The sequence below is a fragment of the Pelecanus crispus genome, chromosome 12 (assembly GCF_030463565.1).
Source record: "Pelecanus crispus isolate bPelCri1 chromosome 12, bPelCri1.pri, whole genome shotgun sequence".
Lineage (NCBI taxonomy): Eukaryota > Metazoa > Chordata > Aves > Pelecaniformes > Pelecanidae > Pelecanus > Pelecanus crispus.
The window spans coordinates 29,217,889-29,228,967 of record NC_134654.1 but is presented as its reverse complement, the minus strand read 5'-3'; the positions used below and the strand labels follow the sequence as shown (position 1 = coordinate 29,228,967).

At 67.6% G+C, this 11,079-nt stretch overlaps 3 protein-coding genes across 3 annotated transcripts; 1 reads left to right on the top strand and 2 right to left on the bottom strand.

The window, feature by feature from the left end:
* The first annotated feature begins 60 nt into the window (after positions 1-60).
* Positions 61-1,431, top strand: ARL16 (ARF like GTPase 16). The gene is made up of 5 exons (XM_075720183.1): positions 61-148; positions 289-347; positions 452-565; positions 919-1,034; positions 1,260-1,431. The coding sequence occupies exons 1-5, from the start codon at positions 61-63 to the stop codon at positions 1,429-1,431; spliced, it is 549 nt and encodes a 182-aa protein (XP_075576298.1).
* Positions 1,432-2,631: 1,200 nt separating this feature from the next.
* LOC142594728 (uncharacterized) lies at positions 2,632-3,622 on the bottom strand. Its single transcript, XM_075720170.1, is given in 5 exon segments — positions 2,632-2,801; positions 2,833-2,911; positions 2,914-3,159; positions 3,161-3,292; positions 3,500-3,622. Coding segments are annotated over 5 exon segments (750 nt in total).
* Positions 3,623-3,811: 189 nt separating this feature from the next.
* TMC6 (transmembrane channel like 6) lies at positions 3,812-10,942 on the bottom strand. The gene is made up of 19 exons (XM_075719587.1): positions 10,887-10,942; positions 10,505-10,623; positions 10,041-10,172; positions 9,766-9,924; positions 9,544-9,649; positions 9,349-9,445; positions 9,006-9,257; positions 8,282-8,472; positions 8,054-8,198; positions 7,632-7,787; positions 7,219-7,394; positions 6,990-7,071; positions 6,487-6,584; positions 6,210-6,305; positions 5,360-5,435; positions 4,933-5,066; positions 4,325-4,501; positions 4,056-4,134; positions 3,812-3,883 (listed from the first exon to the last, which is right to left on the bottom strand). The coding sequence occupies exons 1-19, from the start codon at positions 10,940-10,942 to the stop codon at positions 3,812-3,814; spliced, it is 2,403 nt and encodes an 800-aa protein (XP_075575702.1).
* Positions 10,943-11,079: the final 137 nt, after the last annotated feature.

The following is an 11,079-nucleotide window of genomic DNA, read 5'->3' as shown; positions in this document are numbered from 1 at the left end:
CAGGGGCGGGGCCACTTCCGGCGCGGGCGGGGCAACTTCCGGCGGGGCGGGGCGGGGCGGATGGCGGGCGCGGGGCGGCCCGGGCGCACGTGCCTGCTGCTGGGGGCGGCGGGCGGCGGCAAGAGCCTGCTGGCCAGGCGGCTGCGTCATATCCGGCGGGGACCGGCACCGGGGGGACCGGGGGTGCGGGGGGCGGGCACCCGGGGCGGTCCCGGCGGGGCGGGGGGCCCGGGCAGGCCGCGTCCCCGTCCCCTTCCCAGCCGCCGTCGTGTCCTTAACCCGCGGCACAGCTGAGCGCCGAGGAGGGGGCGGCGGAGCTGGGCGAGCCCCCGGCCACGCTGCCCACGGTAGGCAGGGCCCGGTGGGGGCCGGGAGCCGGCCGGCAGCCCCGGTAGCGGCCGAGGGGCTCCGGTGCGGGGGGCGCAGCCAGCCGAGCCGCCTGTCCCGGCAGGTGGGCACCAACCTGACCGACCTGCGGCTGCCGCCGAGGGTGACGCTCCGGGAGCTGGGCGGCTGCATGGGCCCCATCTGGCCCAGCTACTACGGCGAGTGCAGTGCTCTCCTGGTGAGCAGCACCGGGACCCCGCACCGGCACCAGGACCCTGCACCGGGACCCCGCACCGGCACCCGGACCCCGCACTGGCGGGGCGATGGCCGAGCGGGCACCCTGTGGCTGCGGTGACCCCGTCCCCAGCCGTGGCCCCGAGGGATGGGCCCGGCCGGGGGGGACGCGGGCGCAGGGAGGGGGGCACGCCGTGGCTGGTGGTCGGCGCTGGGCCCCGCTCCGCTGCGGGGTGTCGGGCCCCTCGGTTTCGCCCTGGTTGCGTGGTTGCCTTCCTCCGTGCCCTGATGGCCCGGCCGGGCGCAGGGCCGCCCTCGGGCACGCTCGCACCACCGCTTTCCCTTCTCCTCCTCCAGTTCGTGGTCGACGCCGCTGACCCCACCCAGGTCTCCTCGTCCTGCATCCAGCTGCTGTCCGTCCTCTCCGCAGAGCAGCTCGCCTCCGTGCCCGTGCTGGTCCTCTTCAACAAGATGTGAGGAGGGGGAGTGAGCCCGGAGGGTGGGGGCACACTGGGGGCCTGCGCTGGCTCCTGTGTCCATTCCGTCAGGTGACACCCGAGGAAGCCCGATGCGTCGTGGGGGGCAGCAGCCGCGCTTTGCCGCACTCCCTGCGCCTGCGGAGACCCCCAAGACAGGGGCTGGGCTGGGCAGGAGAGCTGTGGCGGTGGGCTAACGCAGCCCCTCCTCCCCGGCTGCAGTGACCTGCCCTGCTACATGTCGCTGGTGGAGATGAAGTCGCTGTTCCGCATGCAGGACATCGTCTCCTGCGCCACGCAGCCCATCACAATGCTGGAGACCAGCGCCCGCGATGGCACCGGCCTGGCCGACGTCCTGCAGTGGCTTCGGGCCGTCCTCGGAGACCCCCGCTGACCCCAACCCTGCCCGGGTGCCTGCAGCAGCCCGGGCGAGTCCCGTCACCCAAGGAGGCGGCCAGCAAGCAGCTGCCCTGCGTGGGGCTGGGAGCGGGGCCCAGGGCGGTGTCACAGGCTGGTGGCGGAAGGACCCCCGTGGGACTTTACAGTAAAACCTCCACTTTACTGTTCCCGCTGGCAGCTGTCCTGTGCTTGGGTGGAAACCCCAGCCTTTTGGGGAAGGGACGAGCAGGAGCCGCAGAGGCCGGACCGTGCTGGCACCTCTGGGCCCAGGAGAGGTGGCTGTGGTGCTCATGGGCAGCAGGGCTGGGCTAAGCAGGGCAGGGGCGGTTCCTGCCAGCAGCTTTGGCCTTGTGGGCCTCGTGGGGTGAGCCGGGGGGCTGTGGAAAGACTGTGGGGGACCTGGGTGGGTGTTGGGAGCCGGGGCAGGCTGAGCTGCAGGGATGCCTCAGTTGGGGATGTCTCATGAGCTGCAGCAAGCACCAGCCTGGGGCTGCTCTCTGGCACTCGCTCAAGCTCAGAGAAGGGCTGGGTCTGTGCAGAGGACCCGTCCCATGCCTGCACTGATAACCTGCACATGTGCCTGCACCAATAACCCATCCTGTGCCTGTTCAGACAGCCCAGCGCGCAGCTGGGCAGGCAGCTGCGTCACCCGGCAGCGCCAGTGCCAGGCACAGGGGTACTTGTGGCTGCCCGGGCCTGGCACACACTGCAGCACACCCTCCCTGGGTCTGTCGGTGCTGTGCCACAGGGGCAACCGGCTTTCGAGGGCCGGGGCTGCTGACAGCATGCACTGGTGGAAAGCAGCTCCCAGGGCTGGGGCTGCAGATACTGCGCTGCGATGGCGAGTGGCTCCTGGGGCTGGGGACGCCACGCTGCGATGGCGAGTGGCTCCTGGGGCTGTCTGCGATGAGGCGGCTGTGGTCCTTGCTCCCACGGTGTGGGTGAGCAGGGCTTTTCCCAGGGCAGCCCAGTGGGCAGGCAGGCACTGCCAAGGAGCCTGAGCACACTGTGCCATGGCTGCCAAGTCACCACCCCTAATGAATGCTGATGCTAGTGCACCAAACCCCCTTGCCTGCTTCCAGCCCAACAGGTCCAGACACAGGCTGGGAGCCCTCCTGCACAGCTACGCTTTAATGGGCCAGGTCAGCCTGCGGCTGGGGAGCCAGAGCCTTCATGTTCCGCTGAAGCCCGACACTCAGCACCATGCTGGTTTTCCTGAGCCCGTCCCGCGGGCAGGCGTAGGGTGCCTGGGTGTGGGCAGGCCAGCTCCTCTCCTCCTGGTGAGCCAGACACAGGGCTGGAGCTGCGTCGGTGCCTGGCAGCTCCCGGCTCCAGCCTCGCTGCTTCTGGGCAGCGCAAAGGGGGCTGCAGGTTCTCTCCGGTCAGAAAGCTTCACTGTCCCCAAAGGCTTCTGAAAACAGCCCAAAGTTGTTCTCTGGTCTGGCTGGGGCATTTACAGGACAGAGAGTTGTTCTCTGCTAACAGCAACTGCCCACAGAGAAGGGCTCTGCTGGCGAGCCAGCCCCACGTGGAGCTGTGCCCTGGGATGCGACAGCAGTCCTGGCCCTTGTCCTGACGTGACAGTAGTCCTGGCCCTTGTCCTGCGGTGCCTGCCGCGTCCCCGGCAGCTCCAGGCAGTGGGAGCACCCACGTCCCTGTGCTGCAGCATCCCCACGGAGCTGCCAGGCAATGGGCCCCAGTGGGTCCTTGGCCACTGCAACCCGGAGGAGAGGATCTTCCCCAGCACCCCACGGCCACGCTGCTTCCAGCGCCACGCTGCGATGAAAGAGGGCTGGATCCAGTCCCTGGCTGCGAGCAGTCCTGTCCTGTCCCGCTCCTTCCTGGGGAGCGTGACACTAAGAGGAGATACACAGTCCCTGAGACCTCGAGCACTGCCCCACGCTGCAAGTAGAGAGGAGGCTCTCTAAACATCCCTATCCCCCTCCTGTTCCCTGTCCCAGTCCTGTCCCCATCCCCTTCCCTGTGCCTGTGCTGGCAGCCAGTGCCGTCCCCGGGCTGCAGCAGCACCAGGGATCCAGCACCTCCTGGCACAGGCTGGGTACCGGGGCAGCCCAGCAGCCCGGGCATCTCCCCAGCGCGCCCAGCCACTGGCTGAGCTGGCCACGCTGCTGCCCGTGCCAACAGAGCGAGGGGAAATGCCTCTGGGAAAGGCTGGCTTGCCCCATCGTCTCCTGCACTTTCCTGCTCCCTGGCAAGCAGCGCTCTGCCGCAGCTGGGTTGGCCCTGGCAGCGCCACGCTGTCGTGCTCCCACCGGCCCCACTCCAGCATGGAGACGAGGAATGTCTGCACGCCCAGCCAAGCTCCGAGCACCCTGGCAGCCCCCTCTCCCCTTTGTGCGGTCCTCACCTGGGACTCAGGCGCGTCTCTCTCTCTGCTTGTAAATGGAGTGAAGCTTCTGAATGAGAAATATTTTATCTTCTCCTTCCTGCAACAGCAGAGACATTGCAGTGAGCTGCTGTGGGATGGGCTCTTGCACGTCCGAGGTGGCAGTGCTGTCGGGGCTAGAGCCCAAATCTGGCAGTCCCGGGGCTGGACCAGGGCATGGAGCAGCTGGGATTGCCAGGACCGGCCAGGGGCAGCATGCAGAGCTCACGCACGTTGGCAATCTGCTCCTTCAGCAGGTAGATGATCCTCTGCTGGCCTCTCACCACCTGGATGTTCAAGTAGATCATGGCTCTGCAATGACAAGCAGAATGGGATGGTGGCAGCAGGGGCAGGAAGCTGGGGACACTGTGCTCCTGGCACCGGGCCGGGGCGCAGGGCTCTGGAGTGACACCCCAGCTCCCAGCCCCCCGCTCAGGGCTGTGACAGCGGGACCCTCAAAGTGTGGCCCAGGGTTCAGCCTCGGGCTCGGGTCCCTACTCACAGCAGGAGCCCGGACATGAGGAACAGGAGGAAGGTGTTCTCCACCAGATGCTGGTGGACCCAGGCAAACCAGGTGATGTTTGGGTTGGACTTCTCCAGCACTTGCAACCAGGTCTTTCCTGACTTGTAGATGGTTTCCAGCCCCTGGAAGGGACCACAGGTTTCCGATGGCCGCACCCTGAGCAGACAGAGCAATGGGGTCACTCAGAGCAATGGGGTCACTCAGAGCAATGGGCAGCCCAGCCAGCCACTACCCCCAGCCCAGGGCACTGCCCGGCCTCAGACATCCAGCCCTCCAGGGACCAAGCCTCGCCTGCCCCAGCCATCCCCAGTGGCTGGACGAGGGGGCCCTCATCCCCTTGTCCTGCATCGGGAACAGCTGGGAACAGCTAGGAGAAGTGGGCACAAGCCAACCGTTGCTACGCTCTGTGCAACAACCAGCAGCTGGGCAGCATCTCCCGGCCTGGGGCAGCACTGCACAGCCCCGTGCTGGGCACGATGCTCTCCGCGTGCTGTCAGGGCTGAGGAGGCATGGTCTTCCCAGGACCCTCCCCTTCGCCAGGCAAGCGGCGGTTCTGCGCCCCGAGCCGTGGTCCAGCGGGTACTCACGACCAGATGGTGTAGGAGAGGAAGACAGCTGCGCCCAGGAAGGACGGGAAGCACAGCAGGGTGATGAAGATGGTGCTCATGTGAGATGCTTGCCAAGGCTTGCTGGGGGACTGGCAGTTCTGCATCAGGCTGGTCTGCAGACAGGGAGCAGAGCCCCATGTGCTGCCGCCTCCTGGGAAGCGGCCCCAGGAGTGCAAGCAGGACGGCTGCCCCCACCCCGCCATCCCGTCCCTCCCGTCCGCCGGGAGCTGAGCGAGCTCGGGAACACCCTGTCCCCAGCAACGCCTCCCCCTCCCACGAGGCCGGCGCTGCTCGCCGCATGGTGCAGCACCTCTGCTGCATGCCACTGCGGCAGGGCACAGTGTCACCGCAGGGCTGCCCGTCGTGGGGACGCATGGGGAGCTGTGGGGTGGGGGGCAGCTCACACCTTCTTGATATAGAACAGCAGCAGCAGCTTCAGCGTCTGCATGGCCGGCAGGAGTGGTGAGAAGAGAACGCCCAGCCTGGGGGAGAGGGGGGAAGACGAGCTCGTCGCAGGTCTGGGCCCCACGGGAGCCAGTGGTGGGCAGAGCTGGGGGCAGCGGCAGGGCACTGTCGCCAGCTGCGGTCAGGCTTTCGAAAAGCAAACAGCAAGCACGCAATGCCCCGTGCCAGGTTTGCTGCGCAGCCTGTGCTGAGGCTGGGATCTCACCGACCCCGGGGCGGCTGTAGCCTTTGCGGCTCCCGGGTGTGTTGCGAGTGGGAACGCAGCAGCGCACGTGTGGATCCCCTCCTCAGGCAGGAGGGCGCGAGGCTGGGGGCTGCAGAAAGGTGGGGGGTGGCAAAGCAAGGGCCTGAGCAGCCAAGTGGACAGGCTGGAGGGGAGCAGGTCCCCTGGAGCAGCAAGTGCCATTATGGTCTGGACAAACAAGAGGGGCTGCACGTGCACCAGAGCCTGCTCCTTCCCTGGAGCTGGGCAGGGAATGCTGGACCGGTGCTGCTGGACCAGTGCCGGGATGCTCTGCTGCTGATCCTCCCATTGCCCTCACCCAGTCGCCAAAGCCAGACCTCCCAGGTGAGCGTGTGGGTTGTGGCTGTAAGGTGCTGGCACCGGGCGCTGTGACTGCCGCCCGTCTCCCTCGTCCCACCCGTGCGGGGCTGGGGAAGGGGGGTCTCCCAGGGCCCCGCTCAGTGAAACACGTGCAGCTCCCCGTGCCTGGTCCCTGCCAGCTGCGGGGCTCACAGGGGACCACGAGGCATTCGCCAGCAGAGCCACGCCAGGTAAGGTGGCATCTCACCAGGTCAGGGTTTGCCCGTAGATCAGCTCCAGCACATTTCGGGCGATGTCAAACTCGGGCTTCTGGTTCCTCTTCAGCCTCTTCTCCAAGATCAGCCTGGGAAGGAGCGGAGCTCTACTCCCTCACCGCCCTTGCGGGGGACGCCCGGCAACCCATCTTCCCCCTCCGACAGCGGCAGAGCCTGGGTGCAGCAGGGCAGCGCTGCCCGGGCAGCGGAGAGCCGGGGCTGTGCCGGGGAAGCCGTGCCAGCGGGGGAACCCCTCCCGGGGAATGTTACCTCCAGACCAGCTCCCCAAAGAGCGTGTCCAGCAGGGTGAATATGAAGTCCATCACCACGAAGCGGTACAGCTCCTGCCCCACACACGTCTCCCAGCACTGGAGAGACAAGCAAAGGTGGCAGCAAGTGTACAATGAGGCCTCTCCTCCCCCCCATGGCTTTTCCGTGGCCCCCATGGGGTGTGAGGGGCTGTGGGACCTTTTCCTCTCCTGCACCCCTTTTTTCCCCAGCCACCAAATGTTTGAGGTGCCCCTGTCTGGCTGTTGCCCCCCTCTCCCTGGCAAAGGAGCCGATGGTGCCTGCGGTGCCGGCCGGCAGACCCCGTGCTGCCAGACCCCTGCCCCTGCCGGTGCTGGGACTGCAGCCTTGGCTTTGCTCCGCACTCCCTGGACAAGGGACAGCCCAGCCGGCGTGGCCCAGCCAGCTCACACGAGCGCCATGCACTCCTCACACAGATCTGCACAGAGCCCAGCCCTGCACGGCCCCGGGGCGGCAGCACCGACCTCCTCCGTCGAGCAGACAACTCTCCGGCTCAACCACTGGTAGCAGAGCAGGCCGAGGACCACCATCTTCAGGATGAGGTTCCTGGGGAGCAGGAGGGGGCCAGGAGCCCTTGAGCTGTGGGGATGGAGGGGCCGAGCCCTGCGGACGGGGTGCCCGGCCCCAAAGCGTCCCTGCACACCACAGGGGGGGTTGCAGGACGCTCCCCCACCCCGGTCCCGGCCAGCCTACCTGCAGATCGCCACGTAGACCTCTGCCACGGGGGAGTCGTGCTTCTCCCACATTGTCAGCCAGTTGTACAGGTGGGGCATCAGCACATTGAAGGAGGACACCAGGAAGGGCAGGACCAGCAGGATGGCTTCCTGCTGCCACTTGCCACTGCCCTGGGCTTGGTGGTGCTGCTGAACCTGGCAAACGGGTACCAGGGTAAGCGCATGGCTGCTGGCAGCCCGGCACCCTCAGGGAGGGCAGCAAATGCCGATGCCAGGACCCCTCCCTTAGCATCGACTCCTTTGCCAGCTGCAACAGGGCTGCAATGGGGCTGCCCCTGCCTCCCAGGGCTGCTCTGGCCTCCCTCCCTGGTACCCCAGCCCCGGCCCCCCAACACCAGGGCAGGAGATCCCGTGGCGAGGGGCAGCACTCACCCCGTGCATGTACTCCGAGAAGCGGTGCACAGCCAGCACGCAGCCCAGCACTGTGCTCAGGGAGAAGGCCCAGGCTAGGAGAAGCGCAGCGCTGCGTCTCAGGTACTGGCAGACGCTCAGGGAGCGGGAGCGGGACCGATGCTCCACGAGCAGCTCCTGGAAGAGAGCAGTGCCAGTGCTGCTGAACATGCTCTGGGTCCGGAGCGAGGGTTTGTCCTGCTGCACTGAGGTGGGACCCAGGGGGCTGATGGACAAAGTGCTGGTGGCAGGGTTGGGGTCGGGGGTGTTTGTGGCTGCAGGGCTCCTCCGTGCAGCGGGTAGGAGAGGGGTGCTGAACCCCAGGTCTGGACTGGCTCCTGTGAACGCCTTCGCCTGCCCAGAGCGCAGAACGTGCAGGGGCTGACTCCAGCCCAGCTCCTCACCTTCAGCTGGGTGTGGATGTTCTCATGCTGCAGCTTCACTGAGTGCCTCTGGATCACCTTGAAGTCCCAGGCAGAGAAGACTTTGACGGCCAGGTCCCTGGCAGACCTGCCGACGCGGTAGCTCTCCCGGAAGGAGCGGGACATGCTGCAGCAAGGGGGAAGGTGTCAGGGCATCAGGGCTGGGTGGCGAGGGGAAGGCTGGCAGTGCTGGCGGTGCTGCTGACCCACCTGTACACCAGCAGGACGCAGGTGACGAGGAAGGAGACCCCAACGCTGAACACGTAGGCCAGCGGCATGTTGTATGGGAGCGGGGGGCGTGCAAGGGGGCACATGTTCTCATTGGGGCTGGAGGCGCAGGGGTCGTTGAGGGTGACGTTGCTGTAGTAGCCATAGTACAGCAGTGAGTGAGTGAAGTAGCCCTGTGGGAAAGTGCACGATGGGGCCCATGGTGATCTCCATGGTGCCCACGGCTCCCTGCCCAGCCTGGCTCAACTGTGCCAGCCCACAGGGGCAGAGAGCCCTGGGCCAGGGCAGTGCCAGGGACCCCCTTCTGCAACCACAGCACTGGTGGTTCCAGGGCCCTGGCTGTGCGAGGACAGGGACCGGGACATCATCATGGCAGGGGATGCAGGAGGGACCAAGGCATTGCTGTGCCAGGGACGCAGGGCAGGGACCAGGGCATCGCTGTGCCAGGGACGCAGGGCAGGGACCAGGGCATCGCTGTGCCAGGGATGCAGGGCAGGGACCGGGGCATCGCTGTGCCAGGGATGCAGGGCAGGGACCGGGGCATCGCTGTGCCAGGGATGCAGGGCAGGGACCGGGGCATCGCTGTGCCAGGGATGCAGGGCAGGGACCGGGGCGTCGCTGTGCCAGGGATGCAGGGCAGGGCCCCAGGCTTGGAGCAGCTCCTGGCCCAGGGACGTGCTGGCACTGACGTGCTGGTAGCACTTACCGCTCCTGTGAGGAGCTCGAGGCCGGTGAAGGGCTGGGGGCTGGCTGAGGCAGGGGGATATGCAGCCTGCAGGGCCACCATGACAATGAGGATGAGGAATGAGAAGATGTTGAACACGAGGAGCGTCTTGAGGAAGAGGAAGTAGGAGAGGACACTGGAGCCGAAGCGGCTGCCGATCTGCTTCAGGGCGTAGTGCCAGGGCTGTGCGGCGGCGAGCAGGGAGAGGAGCCTGTACGAGAGGTCCCGGCAGCCCTGGGGAAAAGGAGCCTGGGGAGAGCACCGGAGCCGGAGCACGTACTGGAGCCCCCAACAGCTGCTGTGCAGACCTGCACCCCAGACTTACGAGGACAATGTAGTCCTTGAACCATCCGCAGGGAGAGGAGGGGGCCCGGTGCCAGGCACGCTGCCTTGGGGTGCCCGTCTGCCCGCTCAGCTCCTGCCTGCCCAGCAGAGAGGGATGTCAGAGGGTGGCACAGGCCCTGGGACGGCTCCGGCTGTGAGAGCCCTGCCTGGCCGGGGCTGGTGGGAGAGGACCTACCGGAGGGCGCGTTTCTCTGCCAGGCTGAGGGGCATGGCAAGCAGCGTGTGGCTGCGCTGGCCGGGCGAGAGGCTCAGCAGCTCCTTCACCAGCAGGCTCTGCTTGTCTGGGGGCACAAGGGGCTCAGTGGGATGTGGCCATCCAGGACACGTCGTGCCCATCCTGACTCGGCATGGGAACAGTGCCCAGCACTGCCTGCCCCGGCTCCCGGGGGACCCTCACCTTCCAGCGTGGCCCTGGTAGGGTCGGTCTCCAGGTCGTACTGCCGCAGGCTGGGCCGCGCCGTGCGGCAGAGCTGCTGCAGGGGTGGGCGGCTGCTCCGGCGCCGCAGCCGGGCTGTGCGGTTGTAGTACTGGGAGATGATGGCCCCACGGCTGTGCCCTGCGGGCGAGAGCAGGGCAGGGGGGTGGGCGGCCGTGGGAGAGCAGGGCAGATGGGGGAGCTCTGCCGAGGGGCTCCTGGGCCTGGGGAAGGGCGGGAGGGCTGGTGGCACCTACCGATGGTGCGGCTGGGCATGCTGGCAAGAATCCGCAGGGAGGCAGAGGAGTAGCCGGGGTGCTGCTCGCCCTGCCCGGGCTCCGGCCAGGCTGTGGCACAGGCGTCCAGGGGGGCCAGGTGGGCTGGGTCCTCTGGGAGAGGGAGGGCAGGACGCAGAGCAGTGAGAGCTGGAGTGCCCACGGCTCTCGCCCCTGCGGCCCTGCTGCCCTGCTCCAGCACAGAGGCCGGGCACCTGCCCCAGTGCGTGCTCCCCCCGGAGCACCGCCTTCTCCAGGGACGCTCTCTGTGTCCCCAAGGGCAGGTCTGCCCCGCTGCCTGCGCTGGCAAAGGCGTCAGCAGGCTCCTACAAGTGCTTTGGCCGCAGCCTCAGCACAAGCCCTAGCTAACCCAGGCAGGGGCTGGGACGGTAGATGACCCTGGACACACGCGCCATCCCCATCCCATCCTGGCTGCGGCACTTTACCTCTGCCCATCGCCTGCATCTCCAGCTCCAGATCTGCCTCTACCAAGCTGCTCTGCTCCTGGATCAGCTGGCGGAAGGAGATGTGCAGGTCTCCTTCGTTGTCTGGGCTCGGCTCCTGGCTGCAGGGACACAGACGCGCTCACCTGGGGCTGGGCACTGGGGCACAGGGGATGGAGCCGTAGAAAAGCCCTGGTGCCAGCCTGCAGCCCAGCCGTGCCGTCCTGTGGCTCGGGCACCCGGTGTCCGCTGGGGACGAGGGCTGCCACGTCCCACGGCAGGGACGCCAGCCTCGCGCCGCTGGGGCTGCAGGGTCCCGGGGTCCGGGCATGCGGGGGCACGGCTTGGGCAGACACGGGCAGCGGGAGGGCAGGCCCACACTCACCCATCGCTCTTGGTGTCCTCAGAGACGCAGAGGCTGAAGGAGGGCGGCTGGGACATCCTGCCGGGGCCGAGTGGGTCCCTGCGGCACCCCGCTCTGCCGACACGCCGCCCTGCCACGGCGAGGGGACGGGCGTCAGCCGCCGCCCCAGCACCCACGGTCACCCCGACCCCCACGGGGTGCTGCCTGCCTTTGG

Bases quoted from the DNA above. Each gene is read 5' to 3' on its own strand.
- ARL16 (XM_075720183.1), top strand. From the start codon at position 61: ATGGCGGGCGCGGGGCGGCCCGGGCGCACGTGCCTGCTGCTGGGGGCG. The intron at 149-288 runs ATATCCGGCGGG...AACCCGCGGCAC, and splicing joins GCTGGCCAGGCGGCTGCGTC to AGCTGAGCGCCGAGGAGGGG. The intron at 566-918 runs GTGAGCAGCACC...CTCCTCCTCCAG, and splicing joins GCGAGTGCAGTGCTCTCCTG to TTCGTGGTCGACGCCGCTGA.
- TMC6 (XM_075719587.1), bottom strand. From the start codon at position 10,942: ATGTCCCAGCCGCCCTCCTTCAGCCTCTGCGTCTCTGAGGACACCAAG. The intron at 6,306-6,486 runs GTAACATTCCCC...GCTCCTTCCCAG, and splicing joins TTTGGGGAGCTGGTCTGGAG to GCTGATCTTGGAGAAGAGGC. The intron at 4,502-4,932 runs GTGAGTACCCGC...CTGTCTGCTCAG, and splicing joins CTCTCCTACACCATCTGGTC to GGTGCGGCCATCGGAAACCT.